Source organism: Callospermophilus lateralis, chromosome 4, assembly GCF_048772815.1.
Source record: "Callospermophilus lateralis isolate mCalLat2 chromosome 4, mCalLat2.hap1, whole genome shotgun sequence".
Lineage (NCBI taxonomy): Eukaryota > Metazoa > Chordata > Mammalia > Rodentia > Sciuridae > Callospermophilus > Callospermophilus lateralis.
Genome location: NC_135308.1, coordinates 93,722,993 through 93,744,284, shown reverse-complemented (window position 1 = coordinate 93,744,284; position 21,292 = coordinate 93,722,993). Strand labels below are relative to the sequence as shown.

At 35.2% G+C, this 21,292-nt stretch overlaps 1 protein-coding gene across 2 annotated transcripts in view; it reads right to left on the bottom strand.

Annotated features, from left to right (window-relative positions):
* Positions 1 to 21,292, bottom strand: part of Stk38l (serine/threonine kinase 38 like) — a 69,536-nt gene that overhangs the window by 11,343 nt on the left and 36,901 nt on the right. Inside the window, exons 1-6 of one of the 2 annotated variants that reach the window (XM_077109295.1) lie at positions 17,871 to 17,891; positions 15,039 to 15,183; positions 10,908 to 10,959; positions 6,684 to 6,806; positions 6,190 to 6,273; positions 916 to 1,039 (exon numbers count right to left, since the gene is read on the bottom strand). In XM_077109295.1, coding sequence (XP_076965410.1) covers positions 916 to 1,039; positions 6,190 to 6,273; positions 6,684 to 6,806; positions 10,908 to 10,959; positions 15,039 to 15,172 — 517 coding nt within the window. In that variant the 5' untranslated portion in view covers positions 15,173 to 15,183; positions 17,871 to 17,891. Of the gene's footprint in view, positions 1 to 915; positions 1,040 to 6,189; positions 6,274 to 6,683; positions 6,807 to 10,907; positions 10,960 to 15,038; positions 15,184 to 17,870; positions 17,892 to 21,292 lie in introns of those variants that run through there. The other variant, XM_077109294.1, reaches the window with a different exon arrangement.

Below are 21,292 nucleotides of genomic sequence, written 5' to 3'. Positions count from 1 at the left end.
TCCTATTTACAATGCATTTCACTGGGGCTGGGGATATAGCTCAGTTGGTAGAGTGTTTACCTTGTATGCACAAGGCCCTGGGTTCAATCCCCAGCAACAAACACACACTCACACACACATTAAAAAAAAAAAAAAAAAAAAAGAAAGAAAGAAAGAAAAAAAAAAAGCATTTCCCTGAATATAGGTGAAGGTGAACATTTTCCTATATAAAGCAGCCAGAGTTTCTCTTCTGTACACTGTCAGTCATTTTCCTGCTGGGTATTTGTTTTTATTTTATTGGCTTTTTGTTTTAACTCTACACTTATAACAATCTAAGGGTTGCAGTGAACCCAGAATGGTAGTATTTAAAATGCACCAATGTTGAGAGCCACAGCCGAAGGGGCCCCAGCAAACTTCCAGCTGCCAGCAAACTTCTAGCTGTCAACTGATTAGTTCCTCTGCGGTCATGCTCATTGGGTTGTTTCCCCGCCCTTTCAGACCACGGAGCTGCTCATTGGGGGACTTTTTTTTGGCTCCGCCCACACGACCCAGCCAATCGGCCTCAAGAGCAGGAGGAGTGGGGGAGGTTGAGAGGCTTGTGGGAAGCGGTGATGGCAGTTGAGCTCTGAGGGTTTTCCTGAAGAGCTGTGTGGTACCCTGTGTGTTCTAAGAATAAAGTTCGTTTCTTTTGACAAGTGGCTCCTGAATTGTGCCCAGCCAGACTGCGGCACACCAATCTAATCATTCCTTCAAAATTTGATTTGATTTGACCTGATTTGTGGTCAAAATGAATATTATTATACAAGGAAATTCTGAAAAACTGTGAGTATATAAACCCCATAACTAGAACTATAAAAGTAAACCTAATCAACAAAGTTATTATTACATGTAAAGATATGCTTGGTCAGCTTGTCATTGCTATAATGTTTTCTTTACCTCCAGGAAGAAATTCCATGATAAGATAAAGGTTCCTCTTATCCTGAAAACTGTAAAACATCTTCACCACCCAGGCACCATCTGCTTCCACCAAAATATCTCTTTCTGCTCGGATATGTGCCACCTAGAGGAATATGTTTTAAAAGAATAATTGTAACACATTACACATTTTTCAAGTTTCCCTCTTAAAATTATGCATCCATAATTGTCATGAAGGAAAACTGGAATTTGAAAAAAGATTTCAAACATAATGCATGTTCAAATTCTCATTAAATATGGAGACTCTCACGAAATAGTTTGTTTTAGCTAATATCTTTAGGGTTGAAAAGATGAGATCAAAAGGTACATTATGGAAAGCTGAGGCCTTTGAGATAGGGTAATGACTAGTCCACAATCTTCCCAACTAAAACCTCTCAACCAGGGCAAGAATCCTGGCTTTGTTACATAAATTCAGGACATTAGTTTGACTTTGTTAAAAGCAGTAAACAATGCCATATAGATTAGTATCACAAAGCCAAGGTTTACTAAAACTACTTTTAGCCATTAAAAAGAGGGCCCAGTTTGATCTTTGTTAGCTTTTATACGGAGGAACATTTGTAATAATTTTATATTATATTAAGTTATTGTTAGAAAATCTCTAATCATTAGTTACAGCAAAATAGTATAAGTTTTTGAAGTTTTCCTACTGATTTGTCAGACACATAATTACCTGGGATACCATTATGTAAAAATTGTATAGACTAGAAATTTCATAAACTGAATAATTTATGAGGTTGGTATAACTTCAGTTTCCAGATGCTTTTGCATTAGTATGTTTACATGTTCTTTGTTCAAGGATTTATCAACAAGATTTGATTTTATACTTTTGATATTTTCACTGTGTACCACTAAGAACTCTGGTCCAAAGCACACTGAAAGCACTTATTTGAAAGCCTTTTAAGGATAATAAAATCTGATCTGCTTGAGAAGTCATTTGGGGAATTACTGTTATTGCCTGGTTCAATAAATGCTGAGAGCATAGCACAAGAGTGAAGAACAAAGAACCTGCTTTCTGGCATCAAAAAACTATTTTCTCTCTGGATTTGACTCAATAAGGAAAAAAAATGATAATAAAAATTTGTACCAATTTCTTTTTACAAAGCATTTTAAGGCAGTAAAGGAAAAGCCGTGAACTTTTGGAGCTACGTGTGATGTTGTCAGGAAAAAAACTATATCATAAACTTGGCTTGATTATTTTAAAATATCTTACAGCTAGATTACATGGTATGTTTCCCAAATGGGATCAGAAGATTTGAAAGGATGATGTATGGTGATGTGGCAGCACAAGGCCTGCGATTTGATTTTGGGGGTGTTTAGCACTACAGTATCTGTGACAAACCTTGAAATACAGAGTAGAATTGGAAAAGTTTTCTAAAAGGAAATTCAGAAGGGAGGGGAGGGAAGGGATGTGAGGATAGGGAGAACAGTAGAATGAAACAGACATTATTACTTTATGTATATACGTGACTGTAAGATCAATGAGATTCTCAATATATACACTCAGAAAAATGAGAAATCAGATCCCGTCTATGTATAATATATCAAAGTATATAAATGCATTTTACTGTCATGTATAACTAATTAAAACAAATTAAAAAATAAAAATAAATAAAATGAAATTCAGTGGTAAAAGAATGCAGATTAATTTATGAGATGGGAAGTGGGGGACAATTCCAAAATGCAAAAACTGACTGCATGCAAAGCTGGTAAGACTTCCTCTGTACAAGAAAGAACAATAGTCCAGAGGCGCCTCAACTTCTAGCAAAATATTTGAGACCATGCTGTCCAATACAAATATAACGCAAGCCACACATGTAATTTTAAATTTTCCAGTAGCTATATTAAAGCAAAAAAAAAAAAAAAAAAAAAAAAAAGCTAGGTGAAATTAATTTTAGTAATAGTTTGTATAATCTGATATTCCTAAATTAAATATCTAATTGATATAAAATTGTTGAGATATTTTATATTTTTGACCCTGAGTCTTCATTTAGTGTGTAGTTTACATTTACAGTACATCTCAATTCAGAGTGGCTACATTTCTAGTGCTCAGTAGCCACATGACTAGTAGCTTGACTACAGCTTCAATTAAGTGCTACCTTTTGTCCTTCCTCTAAAACCATATCTAGGATTTTTCCTATTATGGCTAAGTTAGATTCCTACGTACCTCCTAGTCTCTGAAGCTATCATCTTTACCCAAACTTACATTCCAATCATTATCTATAATTCTCTGCTCTAGCTTGACAGCTCCATCTTTCTTGCCTTCCAAACCTCTTCCCTCTGGAATCATAGTGTCATCAACAAAGTCCCCTAAAACCTCTCCTCTGGATGGTTCCTTTCACCCTGTCACTTCAGCTGAAACCAGGGTGAAAAGCACCCAACTACCAACTGGTTTCACCATAAATTCATGAATACAAATCTCAGTGGGCATTTGCCATAGCAAGTATCCTTTCCCACACTTCCAGATAACTATTTTGCACTTTTCTCTCTTTTTGACCTCCAACAAGCTGCACCTTTACTCCAAGCCAGTGACTGCTCCTTTGTACTCAGGCAGAAACCTGGAACTTCCCAATGCCAGAACAACCACTCTATATTCCCATTTTTCTGCTTTTCTTCTGTTTTACTAGATGGGTTTCTGGTCCTGTCCTCCAGCATACTGCTGCAGTTATCTCTCCTTTTTTTCCTGCACCTTCAATTTTTTTCCTTTCTAATGAATTCTTCCAACTAAGACATTTCTTGTCCTAAAACAAAAATAAAAACAAAAAAATCCCTTTCGGCCCTAACTCTCACTTTACTAATCTATTCTTTAATCTGCTTCACATTAAGAATTTACCACTACTCACTTCTCCAATTGTTGCTTCCCATTCTGTTTTCCACTATTCCAGTTAGACTTCTCCTTGCCAAGATACTCGTCTCCTTTGTAGTTTCGTCCTCTGTGTGGTGCTGGGATCCAGGCCTTCTTCTCTATCTATACTCATTCCCTAGGCAATTTCATCTTGTCCCATTACTTTGTCCTTGTTTCTTCCCTTCCTCTCACAATTCTGCCCATCCTCTCATTCTGCAATAATCCATCAGAGCAAAATCTGCTAACTCTTCCTGCAAAAACACACACTCTTAATCTATTTTAATTTTTCTTCAACTTTACTATCGTAACCAAAGTGTAAGCCACAACTACATCCTGGATGGAAACGACATACTCTCCCAGGTGGTCTCTGTGCTTCAAATCATGCTTTGCCTATAAGCAAGCAAAAAGATGAATTCATTTTTGTTTAAAAAAAAAAAAAAAAACGAAAAAAAAAACACACATGACTGCCCAGCTTAAACATGGGGGAAAAATAAAACAAACAATATCATCCCATTGTACTCAGAATAAAACCCAAATTCTAGATCATGGCTTTCAAAGTCCCATGTGATCTGGCTACTGCCTACCTTTTCCACTTCATTTCTAATCACTTTTCCCTCACTTAATTCTAGACACATGGTTTCCTTCTCTCTGAGCAGACTAAGGTTATTCCTGCCTCAGGTCTCTGGATTTGCTCCCAAGACCTTTATTCTAATGATGTCATTCTTTCTCATCATTCAGTCTCTCATCAAATATTCCTTCCTAAGAGAAACTGCCCCTGACGGAATTCTTCCTCTTTAACCCAGATCATATATATCACCGATCCTTTTAAAGAAATTTTCGCATAATATTTATCAATCATTACAATTTGATATAGCTGTCTGTGCAGTCTCTCCATTGTTTCAAAAGAACAAGGATCAGATTTGTTAACTATTGTATCCCAGGGTGGGGTGGTAGCTCAGGATTAAAGCACATGCCTAGCATTCAGAAGGCCCTCACCACTGCTGAACACGCGCGCGCGCGCACACACACACACACACACACACACAGTATTCCTGAACCTACAATGGTATTTGGTATACTGTAGATACTCAATAACTGAATAAATGCTATGGAAGAAAGAACAAAGCAAAACAATGCAGTGAAAATCCAAGTGTGTCATAGTGAAATAAAAATCAATATTTTACTGCTGCAATGACAAAGTAAGAATTGTGGGGGACGAACAAACAAAATCTAAGAAGAGGTGCCATCTCTCCTTATGCTCCTATTGTTGAGTCCTTCACCAGAATATGTATTCAATTTAGAGTTTTACAGGGTGTCCATCCAGACTGGGAATACAGAACACCTATGAAATGGAAACATACCAGTGTTTTCAGACATTATGGCCACCCCACAGAACTGCATTAAGTCCCAGGAAACAGAGAGTGAACCAAGGAATAGAAAAAGAGCAGTGAACAGATATTGGAAATAGGTAAAACCAGTAAATTCTCAGGAAGCTAGTTCTGCTAATTTGATATGCAACAGGATTAAGAGTGTTGGGAACTATTCTTTGTTTCCACCAAAATCAGAAAAGGGGGTATTTTAGAAGGAATTCTGTTATGAACTGAATGAATCACCCAAAATTGTAATAGTGAAGTCCTAACACCCCAGTATGACTATATTTGGAGACAGGACCTCTAGGCCCTCTAAAAAAGGTTTAATGAGGACGAAGGGTGAAGTTAGTGTCCTTATAAGAAGAGACGCCAGGAGTTCTCATGTGAGTATTTGTGTTCATTCTCCGAGGCCCTCCACCACCCATCTTCCCTTCATTCACCAAGGAAAGGCCATGTGAATATTTAGTGAAAAGTAGCCTTCTGCAAGTCAGGATAAAGAGGCCCCACCAGAAACTAAATACTATAAGAACTTTGATCTTGGGACATCCAGTCTCCAAAACTACAGGAAAATAAGCTACTCAGCTTGTAGTGTTTTTGCCATAGCAGCTCAAGAAAACTAATACATAGATATTTATAAACATTTTAAATATAAGAATTGAGCTGGGCATGGTAGTGTGTACCTATAATCCCAGCAACTCAGGAGGTTGAGGCAGTAGGATCTTAAGTTCAAGGTCAGTCTCAAAAACTTGGCAAAATCCTCAGTAATTTAGTAAGACCCTGTTTCCAAAGAGAACAAATAAAAAGTATTGAAAATGTATCTCAGTGGTAGAGTCCCCCTGGGTTTTAGCCCCAATACCACCAAAATATAAATAAATAAATAATTGGAAAACACTATAACAGGCTATCAAAAATTAATCAATTATATATTAAGACAGATTTATTTTAAAAATTCCAATATAAACACTACCCTATCATCTTAGACATGGTTGTTTCTTTGCAATGCATGTGTGAAAGAATCCATACCTGTTCTTTTTCAAGCATATCAGCCTTTCTCAATATCTTCATTGCATAGATATGTCCTGTATCTTTTTTTTGGACCAGCCGTACCTATAATATAAAAATACATATTATAGCCAAACATGTTGATGCATGCCTGTAATTCCAGTTACTCAGAAGGTTGAGGCAGGAGGATTACAAGTTGAGGCCAGTCTGGGCAACTTATTTTGAGATCCTGTCTCAAAATAAAAAATAAAAAGGGCGGGGAATGTGGTTCCATGGTAGAGTATTCCTGGATTCAATCCTCAGTAAAAATAAATAAATAAATACACACACACACACACACACACACACACACACACACAGTCACTACTTTTAATTCAAGAGTTTAGAGCAGGTTCCTTTGAAGAAAGCTGATATTTGCCATTGGTGGTAATTTAGGAATAATATGTTTGAATAGATATTTTAAACTATCTTAGGATATATATTTCATCAGTGGTGGCTTCAGCAGAATAGCTCACCTCTCCAAAAGCTCCTCTTCCTATAACTTTCAGAGACTCAAAGTCATCCAAGCCAAGCCTGGTCCTCTTGAGCCGTAAAAACTCCGTTTCCTTGCGAGCATGTTGTGATCGGCGTAATTTTTTCTATTGAAAAAAGATAATTTAAAAGGATAATTTATAATCAGGTTGTTTCAAAGGTGCTTACAATATTAAAAGATGATAAACATAAAAACAGGGATAAGGTATCACTCATCTTTAACTGAACCCTGCCTAGTTTTTAGTCGTTCAGCTAAGAAGGAAAGACAGATCAAAATGACCAGAATTATTACTCCTAAATAAAAAAAAAAAAAAAAATTGAAGTATCTCTTCCTGATCCTGTATATATGTTTTAAAGAATTAGGTTAACAATTAATTAGAAATATGTAAATGTATATCATCAATACAATGGAATTCTGATACCTCTTTACAAGATAAACAGATGAGGGGCTGGGGAGATAACTCAGTGGTAAAGCACCTGCCTAGCATGCATGAGGCCCTGAGTTCAATCCCTATCACCACATAAAAAATAAACAACAACAATAAAAAAATGATATTAAAAAAAGATAAGTAGATGAGATTAAGAGATTATGTCTTCAATCCAGACAGCTGAATGAAGTTACCCAGACCCAACAATGTAGAAATTATGACACTGTGAAAATAATTCAAATGTAAAAATTGAAAAGCTTTGCTTAGTATCCTTTTTCACATCAAATACTTATTACAAAATCCAGTGATACTATGGAAAATAAGTAGGCAACAATGAAGGAGAATTTTTTCTTTTGATAAGAAGTCATAAGATAAGAGAAATTAAATTACTAACACAAAGATACAATAATCATTACTTTGTTTACCAAAAGGGTATCCAAACCTAGTACCTATGTATTAGTTTGAATTAATCATGCAGGGTGATTTTAATCTTTTAGAAATCAGTTTAATGCATCTTAAAATGACATTTATATAATTGTGAAAACATAAGTGGATCCTAGAGCAACAGTGAAGACTATTTTTGCTTCTTTTTACATAAAATGCAATGCCAGTAACCTTTTTTGAACATAGTAGGTGTTCAAAAATACCTTCTGAATAATTTTAAAAGCCTGAATTACTGGTAAAAGACAACTCTTCAAATTAGCTTGTTTTAAATTTTAAGACTATAGCTTTTTAAAGGCCACTTGGTGGCACTATAGCATCATGTCCTTAAAAGTAATAAGGCGGGTTTAAAATAATTTTAGTCACATAAATGAATACGTCTTAAGAATTCTGAAAGATAATCCTGAATCTTTCCCTTTATAGCTCATGAAACAGGGTACATTTAGGCATAGTTACAGAAAATTGTCTAATCTGAATGCAGAAGATGACCTGATTGTACCATTTCATTAAAAGTGCCTATAGACTAGTTTAAAAAAAAAAAAAAAAAGTTCACTGAATAGCTAATAGGTTTAATTATATTTGACATACAGATGTATTTAATTTGGATGGCAAGTTGTTTTAAAACATTCTAATATTTGCCAAAAAAATTTTAAAGTAGAGGTGATTTTACATAAAAATCCAAATGTCTAGTTCTTTTTGAAAAACAGGAAATTGGCCACACTCTAATGACAATCCTCTTTAGCTGGACAATAATTCCCTAATTTGTCACAGTTTCTACCACTGATGACAGTCACCAGGGGAGAAGTCTACTTGGACTGGAGCTCTTAGTTTCTTATACTGTAAAGTAAAGAGTGATAGGTAAGTCTTTATTAACAGACAAACTAGAAGATTATTTAGAAAAAGGGGAAAAAAGAATCTCTTTGTGGAACTAAACAAAAAATGTCCTTATGAGATGGACATGCAAACAAGTATATCTAGATGCCCAGCACTGCAAAAATAAAAAATAAGGAAAGATAAGCTGGGTCTTATTTGTTTCTCTCTGGATTGGAATATAAACTTAAATTATTACCATTCTCACTAAAATTAAAAGAGCATAAATGATATGAGCTTTTAAAATATTTATCACAGTAATTTTATATATATAATAATTTAAAATGTAAAAATATTTGAGTTTTCTAGATGGAATCAAGTGATTAACAAAGTAACCATCTTTTGTATAAATCAAGATATTACACACAGAGGGAAAGGTGCAGGTAAGATTAGATAACGAGTTGATTTCAAATCATCATTTGGTAGTTTACTCTTTAAATATAGAGACACTGTTCTGATTATCAACTGCTAATTAATCTAAGTTATGATTCCCTACCACCCAGGAAAAAAAGTATACCTTTCTTAGTAAACTATTCTAAACCTTACTTTCCACTGGTGCTGTCAACTTAGCTTGCTATTTTCTTCATGCACCCTTTAGAGTGCAAATGTTATTACTCATTATTCTGCATACATATTCATTATTTGGTATATACCTCATCTGAAGAGTAAATTTTATTCTTCTTTATTTATTTTAATTAGGTATATATGACAGCTGAGTGCATTTTGATTCATTGTACACAATTGCAGCACAACTTTTCATTTCTCTGGTTGTACACGATATAGCATCACACCATATGTGCAGTCATACATGTACCTAGAGTAATGATGTCCATCTCGTTCCATCATCTTTCCTGCCCCCATACTCCCTCCCCTCTTCTCTCCCCTTTGCCCAATCACAGTTCCTCCATTTTCCCACCCACCCCCATTATGGATCAGCATCCACTTATGAGAGAGAACATTCAGCCTTTGGTTTTTTGAGATTGGCTTACTTCACTTAGCATGATATTCTCCAACTCCATCCATTTACCTGCAAATGCTATGATTTTATTCTCTTTTAATGTTGAGTAATATTCTATTGTGGATATATACTACAGTTTCTTTATCCATTCATCTATTGAAGGGCATCTAGGTTGGTTTCACAGTTTGGCTATTGTGAAAAATAAAGAGACCCAGAATAGCCAAAATTCTACTCATCCTTTAAGCTTCAAAACTTCTCTGGCCCCCTAACTAGGAAAAAGAAGAAGTCTCTGTATTTTCAAAGTGTATCTATTTTTCTTTTCTTTTTTTTGGCATAACTGGAGATCCAATTAGGGCTTCATGCACGCTAGGCATGTACTCTACTACTGAGGTACACTTCCGGCTCTATAATGTACACGTATTTTGAATATACACACAAACACATACATAATCTCTCCTGATGTGAAAACTCCTTGAAGGCAAGACCCATTGTTCATTTATTCTCTCAAATACTTACTGTAGCCTGCCAGCTCTGAAGGTATAATGCTAAATAAGACATTATAGAGTCTCTGCTCTCTGGAAAGATAGTATTTTGAGGGTACCACCACAACAGAAATAGTGCTGTGACAGAAGGTAGGATGATGCCTTGTAGAAGTGATGCATAAAGTGAGACCTAAAAGCTCCTTGAAGGGTAAAGGGAGTTGTGGAGGAATAACCAAGAGTTCCAAGTGGCAGAAATAGTATGTGACAAGGACCAAGATGAGAGAGGGAAAATTATAGTGATTCAATGATGGTTGGTATGGGGGTAGGGAGGCAGGCATGAGGCTAGAGAAGGGGCAGAAGCCAACTTGTAAAGTCTTATACACCAATGTTACAGAGTTTTCCCAAGAGTGTAGTGAACAGTATTAGGCAAAACAGTGATATAATCAAATCTATTTTCAAACAAATCACTCTGGATACAGTGTGCAGGAACACTGCAAGTAGGAGGTAGTGAAACCTCTTCAAGGCAGGTATTACTGAGGTGAAATATACAGTAGCTTAAATTACGAGTAGCAGTGTTAGGCTAGAGAAGTAAATGGTTTTAAAAAAATATAGAGGACTGGGATTGTTACTTAGTGGTAAGAATGCTCGCCTAGCACATGTGAGGTACTGATTTTGATCCTCAGCACCACATACAAATAAATAAAATAAAATAATTGTGTCCATCTACAACTAAAAAAAATTATTAAAAACTTTTTAAAAATTTAGAAAAAACATTGAGAAGAGTTAAGCAATTAAGTGACTCCTCTTTGAGAACTAACTTCCTCGTTTCATACATCTTGTATAGATATAGATAAAGTATGTTTTTGGAATTTTTAAAAAGAGCTGCCTCTTTCTAAAGACAGCTGAGATTGCAACAAAGAAAGTTCATATTCAAATGATGAAATCTAAAAATCAACTAATATTGATAAAAAAGAAAAAAATCAATGGGGTTACTTTTATATAGTAATTACAGGTAATAAAATACATTACCTCTTCATCTGCTAATCCTTCTTCTTCCATGGCCACTTCTAATTTCTTCTGCCTTTTCAAAAGAAAAAAATAATTAGAATTTTAAGTATGTTCCTAACTATACCCGTTTAAGAAAAGCATTTACTTATTCAAGTTAACTGCTTCAGATTGAAAATCTTTCAAGTTGGATCAAAATAATCACTAAGAATAATTTTCTTTCTCAAAATATTAATTTATATTTAGCTTCTTATATTGGACAAAGTATTACTTCTTTTTTTATCAGTGCTGGGGACTGAACCTCATGCATGATAGGCAAGTGCTACCACCGAGCCACATTCCCCAGCTGTAAACTCTACTTCTATCGTTTACTTCACTTTCCTGCCTAAATGACTGTTGGCAAAGGTGATTATTGTACTGTTGAAACACTCTGTTATCTAATGTACAATGTACCTAAATCAGTAATATTTCTCAGTGTTTATAATAAAAGAATAAAAAGGTAACAAAGCTAAAAAGTATAAAAATTTAAGATGGATATCTCTGTGTTTGAATCCTGGTTCTAACACTTTTCAGCCAAATGAGCTTGTTAGTCCCTCATTTTAAACTCAATTTTCCTAATCAAGGAAAGATGTCCAAAAGCATGATGTACATATGTATGGAAATGTACATACGTATGGAAATGTTGCAGTGAAATTCATTAATCTATACAATTAATATGAGTTAACAGTTACAACAAAAAGATGTTCACTACAACTGTATATCTTATTCTATTAAAATTCTTCAGAAATTAGAAAACCATATGCATATATGTAATGATCTACTTTCAGAATATTTTCTTCTCTAGAAATTGCCAAGTTCAATTACTCATTTTTTAAAAAATGGCACCCCTAAAGTCAGTTAAGACAAGCATTTGTGATGTGGAAAGATATGTGGATAAAGTAACTAGAGAGATGATTATCGGATACATCTTACAATTCATTTCCAAGAAAACAATTTCATTTCTATTATATTGGTTTTTCCTAAATATAAATCTGGGAGGACTTGTCCTAATTAGTTTTGGAGTATTCCCAAATAAGACTAACGTTTCAGAATTTGCTCAAATGAATCTAAGAGTTGATTGAAAACTATCAGAAACATTTTTCTTATTTTTGGTATTTATTATTCATGATAATATATTCAAAAGAAAACACTTTCTTAAACCATCATTAAAATAAATTCTTTTTACCTATGGAAAATTTATAACAGAAGTACCTAAAGCCTGTTGGTAAATCACAGATGAGAAGATGAGACCTAACATATTCTCCACTCACATGCTTTCCCCAACTTGCCATAGGCACCTACTGAAGTGCCCATTACAATGAATTTTTTCCCCATAGCCCATTCCTTAGAACGGACTAAGCCCCTAACATCAGATTCTGTGCCTGCCATTAAGCAAGGCACTTCAGAGTTGCTTGGTGAATGATTTTCAGTTTTCTCTGTAGAAAAGAGTAATACAACCATTATTCTGGGAAAGACTATCAATATACAAGCAACTTTATTCTAAGTCAAATCACCACTACCTCTCTTCCCCTAGATTCCGGCCAAGACTTACACTTCATGAAATCATTCTTCATTCTAGGAAGAGATAACAGTAACTTATCCATTTCCACCATATCTAAACAGAAAGCCATGACTTCTCTGGTACCTCTTTTAAAATAACTTTCCTTCTAAAACACTCTTATACTTTGCTCTGATAAATAATTTATTAGACTTATGCATTTATCCAATTAGGTCTCAAAAATACATCACATGTTTTCTTAAAATATATGCTTTTAAAAACATGAGCTGACTAGCTAATTTGTCTTCCATAGCACGCGAAGTTAAATCTATTTTTTTTTTAATAAAGCATATTTTGGTCTCTCTCTCCTATAGATGGCCTTTGTCAGCTCTGACAAATAAACTCTCATGTGTATCTCTGAAAACAAACAAACAAATAAATAAAGCATATATTTTTATTCTTTCCTTTGGGAATAGAATCACTTTAAATTTTCAGCAAAAAAAGAAAAAAAAAGACAATGACCTTTTAAAATTATGAAGAATAACCTTAAGTGCCTGTTTTTTTTTTAAAATACATAGGTCTTTCTTTTCTTGTATCCCTTTTACTTTATTCACTCTCCCATGATGACCCAATCACTTCTAGCAACTTTAATTACATTTACTGATATATTTGGATTTCCTAACCTATTATGTCCCTTCTATTTTGGCATTTCAGGGTTTTTTTTGTTTTGTTTTTAGTAATTCAGTTTTTCTTTTTTGAGTTCTTTTGAATTGATGTTTTATCTCATGTTATTTTTTTCCTTCTACTAGTTTGGAAGTTACAAACTATTTTTATTCATTTAGTGGTTACCCAAGAAATTCCAACATACCTACTTAATTTGTCAAAGTTTGAAGTTAATCTTTATTCCTTTTCTACAAAGATCTTTAATTTCAATTATTTCTTTTTGACTTATATTCTGTCACTAGAAAATATTTTAATTATTAAACACAGAAGACATTATTGTCATTTTTTTGTGGTTTTATACAGTTGCTTTCGAGTTTTGATATAGCTATATCTCAATAAACCCTTCATAAGTTGAAAATATCATCAGCTAAAATGCATTTAATGCACTTGCATATTGAACATCATGGCAACATAGTACACTACAGAGTACTGGTTGTTTTACCTTGTGATAGTGTGGATGACTACAGCTGTACCCAGCATCAAGAAGGAATATTGGAAAAGATCAAAATACAAAATCCAAAGTCTAATTTCTATTGAATGTATGTCACTTTCACACAATCATAAAGCTGAAAAATCATAAGTCAAACCATCACTAAGTAGGGGAGCATCTGTACAATAGTTGTTGAGATTTATCCAGGCATTAGCCATTTAGATGTTCTATTTGTAATCACTTTCCTTCTGACTAAACAGAATCTTTTGCAATTTCTACTAGTAGTGAACTCTACAAAAACTTCTATTAGTGGTAAAGTTTGTGCTTGTGTCTACTCCAATCTTGTTCCTCTCTTCCTTTAGGAACTTTAGAAATATGTCAGCTCTTCTCACTATGTTCCATGTATCTTAATTCTCTTTCAAATATCCCTACTTTGTCTCTCTAAAATCAACTTCTGAATGCTTATACTTTATTTCCCTTTATCATCTAGTTCACTAATTCTTTCCTCACCTGTGTCTAATCCACAGTTAAACCTGTCCAAAATCTGACTCTTCTCTAGTTCTGTTCCACAAAATTGTACCCTCTCAGTTTGCATAGGCATTAATATCTGGGCCAGCATTGACTTATTTCCCTCACACTTTGTATTTGAATAGTTACTATTTTCTATTAATCTTTCACATGTCAGTTCTTCTCTATTGTCAATTTTCCATTTGCTGGAACTACATCATAGCCTTTCTTGTTTCTAATTTCCCACCTCAGTCCATCCTCTCTGTGTATCACAGTTAAAATTCTCTTTTAAAGAAACATTTGTGGTCTCTGCTCAAAAATCTTCAAGGCTTTACACCCTCAAGAGAACAGCTACGTTAACAAAGCATCTGAAGCTCCCAGGATGTTGAAATCTAGCACATCCTGTACCTGAGCTATATTGGACACTACCTGACCTGACAGTGATTTGTTCTATCTCTAATATCCTTCCTCCTGCTCCTGTACCTCCTTCTCCTTCCTTTTACATATGTATAAATAGTATTCTTCCTTTAGAGCCTTGTTTAAATGCCACTACCATTTATGAAATATTTCCAGTTGTCTTAGTCAAAAGTAATCTTTCTTTCTCTCTTTTTTTCTTCCTTTAGTACTGGGGACTGACAGAAGCACGTTACTACTGAGCTACATCCCTAGCCCTTGATATACCATAATTTTGTAGCTTAAAACATTGATTATGGGAATTTGAGTGCACAAGACTTTGGATACCCCAGAAAATTGTTCTGTGAAAATAAAACAAATAACCAGATGCACTGTTGGTGCATAAAACATAAAAACAGCATAAAGGGATCTGTAATACTCAGATTATTGATGAAAAACATGGGGAAGTCAATGAATAAAATACCATAAAGATCCTGATATACAGTCCACTCACAACACAATAGTTCATTTAACTGAACAAAATTTTGACCAGCCTTTACTATACCTGGTTTCTCTTTCTTCATGCTGTAAAATTAGATTGCTGTAAAAATTTTCCAATGTGAGCTTGGCTACAGTCACTCTTTCCCGGGTATGGTTGCTCATAGGAAAGGTTGTTGTAGTCCCTGCCGTCATTGCCATAGTAACAGAAACTGGAACGATATGTTAAAAACAAATTGTTTGGTAGGAAAAAAATTCTATTCCTTATAACAAACTCTGAAAATATTTAATTCTAAGAAAAATTCTACCATAACAGTTAACATACCCAAATTTTTCATATTACAAATAATACAAAGTTAAAAAGAAAAAGAAGCACTATCCTCAAAGCAAGAGAAATTAATTTTGCATTGGCAAAGCCAGGGATGAATTATAGTGAAGCAGTCCCAGCAGCAGTCCACACATAACAAAGGCACATACAAAAAATCATATTCAGCAACATCCAAAACATCAAAACTTCAGTGCATTTTGTTGATTTATTGATGACCAAATAAAATTTATAAAATTTTGCTAATAATTACAGTTGCACCCCTGATAAATGTTAAGTCTCCTATGAGTTAATGTAATTTCAATAGTAAGAAGTAACTTATTTTTTACTATATGCCACATAAATTTTATGAAACATGAATGTTATTAAATATGCATGCAAGCATCAGTTTAAAGCCATTCATATAGGCATATGCTAATTTAGGAGAAAATTGCTAGAAATTGGTCTCTTTGGATGGGGTCATAACTGTCCCCTTTCACTCTTAATTCTATGTCCTTCCAGATGGTGCTACAAGAAGGTGCAGCATACTTCTCCAGACTAAATGAGGTCCATTTCCTTTTCAAATGAAATGAATGCTTGTAGGAACAGGCAGGAAACACAAACATATGAATCAAGCCAGGTAACAATAGGAAGTTAACTGGCCAGTTTATGTTGTCTTAAAGACATTCAAGTGCCAACTTTTAGAAACTGCTAGACCAACCAAAGTACTGGTTTGAAGAAGATAATGTGAATAAGTGAAGAATCTAGCAAAATGGCTGTTTTGCAGGGGTCAGACTGAACTCTCATGTTTGCTGTAGGTGGGCACTGACCCCAAGACACTTACCTACCACAGGACACGTCTGGACCACAAAGATTAGAACAGTTCATTATTAAAGAGGCTTTTACATTCCTGACCTATCACAGGCCATGTCTAGACCAAAACTAGAATAGTTCACATATTAAAGAGGCTTTTGTATACTTGGATGTGGCTCATAACAAACCAGACCCAAGAAGATTCAGCTTGCCAAGAGAGATCATCTAAAACTGCACTCTTATTCTGCACTCTTAGCAGAAGAGTTTTCCCCTAAATCTGCCACCTACCCTTCAATACCCACCATGCCTCAATTACATGAAGATATAGGCTCCTGGATGTGAACCTGAATTGAATAAGATTCCAGGGACGACAGAATGAACCTAAGATCTTTCATGTTCCTTAATGTCTAGCAAGTCAAGTGTAGATTCAAAGTAAATAATTTTTGTTCCATTTTTGTCTTATGGGTTTATACTTAATGCACTGCTTGAGCTTTTCACTGTCTGAAATTAAATCCATTGATGTTATAAATTTGTTCCTCTGAAGACTATTTTAATTCTTTTTATAGCAAAAAGATGATTGTGTCTTTCATGGCACCTCATTGACTATAGCAAGTCAAATCAGCTTAATTAGCTTAACATGAAAAAAAGCCAGTATATCAGGATCTTTATGGTATTTTATTCATTGACTTCCCCATTTTCTCTCCTGAGGACTTACAGTGGCACTTCTCATTTTGTCCTTATAACAGCCCTCTAAGTAGGAAACTGAAGCTTGGAAAAAGTCTCAAAGGTAGTAGGCTACCTAGAAGCACCTCTGGGCAAGAACTTTCCTTGAAGTATTTTTGAATAGTCCCTGCGATACCATTGTATCTGACATACCATGGACATTAATGAATGAATAAGACAAATGAGGAATGAGGGGAAAATTATAGAGTTAGCAAAAAGTAATGCACTCTATGAAGTATGGCTAATAAGCAACTTGGAAAAAGAAATTACTGAACCTTGGAGTCAGAAATTCAGAGATCTAATTGCAGCCTTCCTGTTAATTTATCATAAGGCCTTATTCATAGCATCAGAACACTTCGAATTCAAGTCCCTTTCCCCTCAGTCAGGGATTATAACATTTGCTCTACCTAGTTCACAGACTAGTCTAAGGCCCTCCAAGATAATATACAGGAAATACATAGGAAAGCCATAATGGCTAATATAAATTCAAAATAGGTTACCTTTTTAAAAATTTGTTAAATTCTTTAACAATGATGAGTATTATTTTTAAAGCAATAAAAAATTAAACTCAAGAATTATCATGGCCAAGTGATTTTTAAGGACTAAGCTGTTCTTACTGAATGCTCTGTAAGACAATGCTGCAAGACTATTTTCAGAAATCTCAGAATCATTAGGCTTACGTTCTCTGTTTCAAGATCAGATGTAGAAAAGTCAAAAGAAGGAAAAGAGGAACAGGAATGTTACATAGCAAGCATCTCCCAAATTATATTTGTTTTTGGGATTTGGAAATGAGAGGAGGAAAACAGACTGAAAATATAGGAATTAAAGTAAATTTAAGAAACAGATTATACAAAATTAAACAAGTTGCTTATTATAAGACTTCCCAGCATCTTTAATATGCTAACATGAACCCTAAATCCCCAAAAGAGGGATAGGTATATAATTTGCAGTGTATTCCAGAGAACTCTGGACATATAAAATGTAGGTTCATAGACACTGCTCTTCACACACTTTAATAAACAAGTTCTACTACTTTTCTCAACAAACTAAGAGCAATACCTAAAAGATCTGCTTTCTGATTTGCTCTGCCTCTTCTATCAGGCAGGTACTTATGAACGGGGAAATCTCCAGAAGATGGACCTCTGGTAAGAGAATTTTCAAAGTGGTTTGCCTATTCCTAGAAGGAAAAAACAGTCAAGATCCAACTATAATTGTTCAAAGCTTATGTATTCCTTTCAAAAAGTTAACAGTAAAAAATAAACAAAATCTTTTATAATGCTTCTTGAAGAAAATATAAAGAAATAACACATCAGTTGCAGAATTACATGATTCAGAAGTAATGCTTATGGAACTCAGGAAAAAAGATGTATGGTGAACTCAAGATATAGCCTTGGAGGGAGTTGGCTGGCTGGCTGCCAAAGGGCCTTGTAGAACAGGCTGCCCTGCTCAGTCTGCCAAGGTGCAAGGTCTAATCTTCAGCTGACAGTGTCTCACATCAAACTAACTCTGGCAGCTACTTTATCCTAACCAAGTTCACAAAAGGTGGATATACAAGACAGACCAGCAATTTACTGTTTTATACAATAAGAAATCAAGTAACAATGAACATCTTGTTGCAAATGCACCCTATTCTCTAGGCAAGCTAGATGTAAAGCCTGCATTATGATATGAAGATTGCTTTCAGAAGATAGCTTGGCGAGCATGGCATCCAAACAAAGGGAACTGTTGTTCAATTTAAATATTTAATGGCATCAGGATATGGTGGAATATTAAAAAAAAAAAAAATAGACTGGTTACTGTCTTGCCCAGGGCCCCCTGACCACTGGAGGAAATGGGCATTATTAACCTGGGTTTCCCAAAATATGGCAGAAATGTGTAGATCAGAGGCTGGCTGGCATATGACTGAGCAAAACTGACATAGGATAGAAAAGAAATAAAAGATAGCTAGAAAGGAGACAAAAGGAAGACAAGGAAATATAACTTTAATCTTCAAGTCTTATGATAAAGTTCCACATACCTTCACTCCCAAGCCAGTGCTCCCTCCCAGGCCTGGAACTCCCAAATTTCTGAGAAATCTATAAATCTTCACTCACAATCTTACAGTTACTGGAAGTTCACCCACTTATGAAAATTGCTCTGCACACTGTAAATGAGCTCACTAATGTGTGCATTTTTAAAACAGATTAAACAAAATCTACAATAAAGAGTACTTTCTCCAAAACCTATGATATAGCATACTTTCCCAATGTTATCTATTGATCACAACAGAGAAGATGTCAACCTAGGGATCTTGAGAATAGCCAGATCACCATGAACTATCTGATGATCAACTGATGGAGGTCATCCCCATACTCTCCTATGCCCACTGCCCACCCTTTACCAAGTTTCCTTAAAAGAACAGCCTAAAAACGCCAAAGGCATCTCATTCTTGAAATGAACCACATCTCCCTTAAATATGTCTCTGCTTTCCTAAATAAAGCTATTTGCCTCTGACCTTGTCCTTAAATTCATTTCTACGATGTACCCCACCAATCCTGACTTGAGGTTCCCTGTCTCCAGGAATTCCTCAGACTTGTCCACTTGTCCCTTACAAAGCCTTTATAGACATTTTTATGGAATTCCCTAATACTTTTTAGTGTTTCAAACAACAGGACTTGTCTGCATTAACAGTACAGATATAAATGAGGCCATTTTAGATAAATATTTATAAACCTGATGTCTTTATAAAAGTAAACAGAAGATGGGGTTTCTTGCATCCTAAGACTCCAAAATCCAGAAGTAGATGTCAAGCCATGAAACAGTACTTTAAGACACTAATTGAATCATGATTAATATGTTCCTTCCATTTTTGTTACATATACATGAAAGCAATTATCAGAGCAAAATCTATATCTATTCATCTTTGTAATAAAAGCATTTGGGGAACATACTGAGCATCCAGTAAGCATTCTGTAAATGATGTAATTCAACAAATTTTAAATTATATATGTATTTTATACATAATAATCTCACTTGGGTCAAACCCTATAGAATCATTTGTTATTGTGTTATAACCATCAGAAACAAGCAGATTTGCAGAAAAAGCCAGTGTTTCATCCTTAGTTTTGATTACTCAGTATCTTTTTGGAGATTAGCTTTAAAAAATAAGAAAAAAATTTTCCTTTTAATCAAAACCAAATAGACTTTTATTTTTTAAATCCGACAAAACTGTGTAGTGCTCAAATTATTTCTTAGTATAATCTACTATGACTGGCACTTGTTATATTGCAAATTCATTCCTCTAATGGATTTAACACTGTTCTTTGTCTTTTATTAAGGCCCTTTCTTTAGTTAGAAAAAGAACAGGATGCAATTTGCAAGTCTAGAATTCCTGGATGATAAAAACAACACTAGGTGCCCTTAAATTTCCTGTCCACATGTTTTCTCCAGACTCCCCTATTCATTAAGGGAGACACTACCAATAGTTTAGCCCAACATTCCTTAGTTTATCAAGCCTGGGGAAAGGAGATAACAAATCTGGCACTCAGGCCACCTATAAATAGATGTGGTCTCTCCAACCATTTACCATCAAACTTCTAAAAGGGGAAAACAACTGCCTTACCTGACTGGTAAAAGGTAGTTTTCACATACTGTCTTTCAAAAGAGAGTATGCTTAATGCTACTACCTTATTGCCTTGCAGTATAAAAATCTTCCTAAAATTCATAACTTGCAATCATCATGCCTGAGGGATATGGACAGTAGGCCCCAGGGAATCCAGGGAAAGTCCTTCTCTGTAACTGTTCCCCCACCGGCCCTCTGGCTGTGTGTGTGGGGAGATGTCTGTGGTAAATTGGAGCTATTGTCACTGTAGTGGGATAAAATAGAAGCCCAGGCCTCAGAAAGAGAGAAGGCAGGAAGGGAAAATGGGGAGAGCAGAGACAGGACAGAAAGACCTGGCCCTTACCAACAGCTGAACTGGCTTTCCCCAGTACCACAGGCCCCAGGAAGCTTCCCTTAAATTCCCCTACCAGCCCTCCTGCCCCGCCCTAAATGGGACCACCACCACCAGCAGACAAAATTCCTCCTATGACCTGGCCCAGCTAAACCCTACAAAACCCAGACCTTTGCAGCCCAGTGCCATTTTTCCCTCTCAAAAATGTGCCCTTCAGTTGCTTAATTAAACACCACTGATCCATTGAGGTCTGAAAGCAAAAAATAACCGAAATGGGGACAGACCTAGATGGATCAGCGATGCCTTTGAGAGAAAATGGCAACTGATTACAACGGGGTCTGATTTTTATAGGGTTTAAGTGAGACTTGAATCAGCAGAATGCTTCAGTTGGGCAGTCAGGGAGAGCAGTTGTGAAACTCCAAAGCCCATTGTTCTCCTTCTCTCCCCAAACCTATTGTCCTCCTTTCTCCCTGGGGGTTGTTGTTTTCCAAATCCTTCAAGGTCAGACTCCATTCCTTTTTCTTTTTGTATTCTCTTTCATTTGCTTTC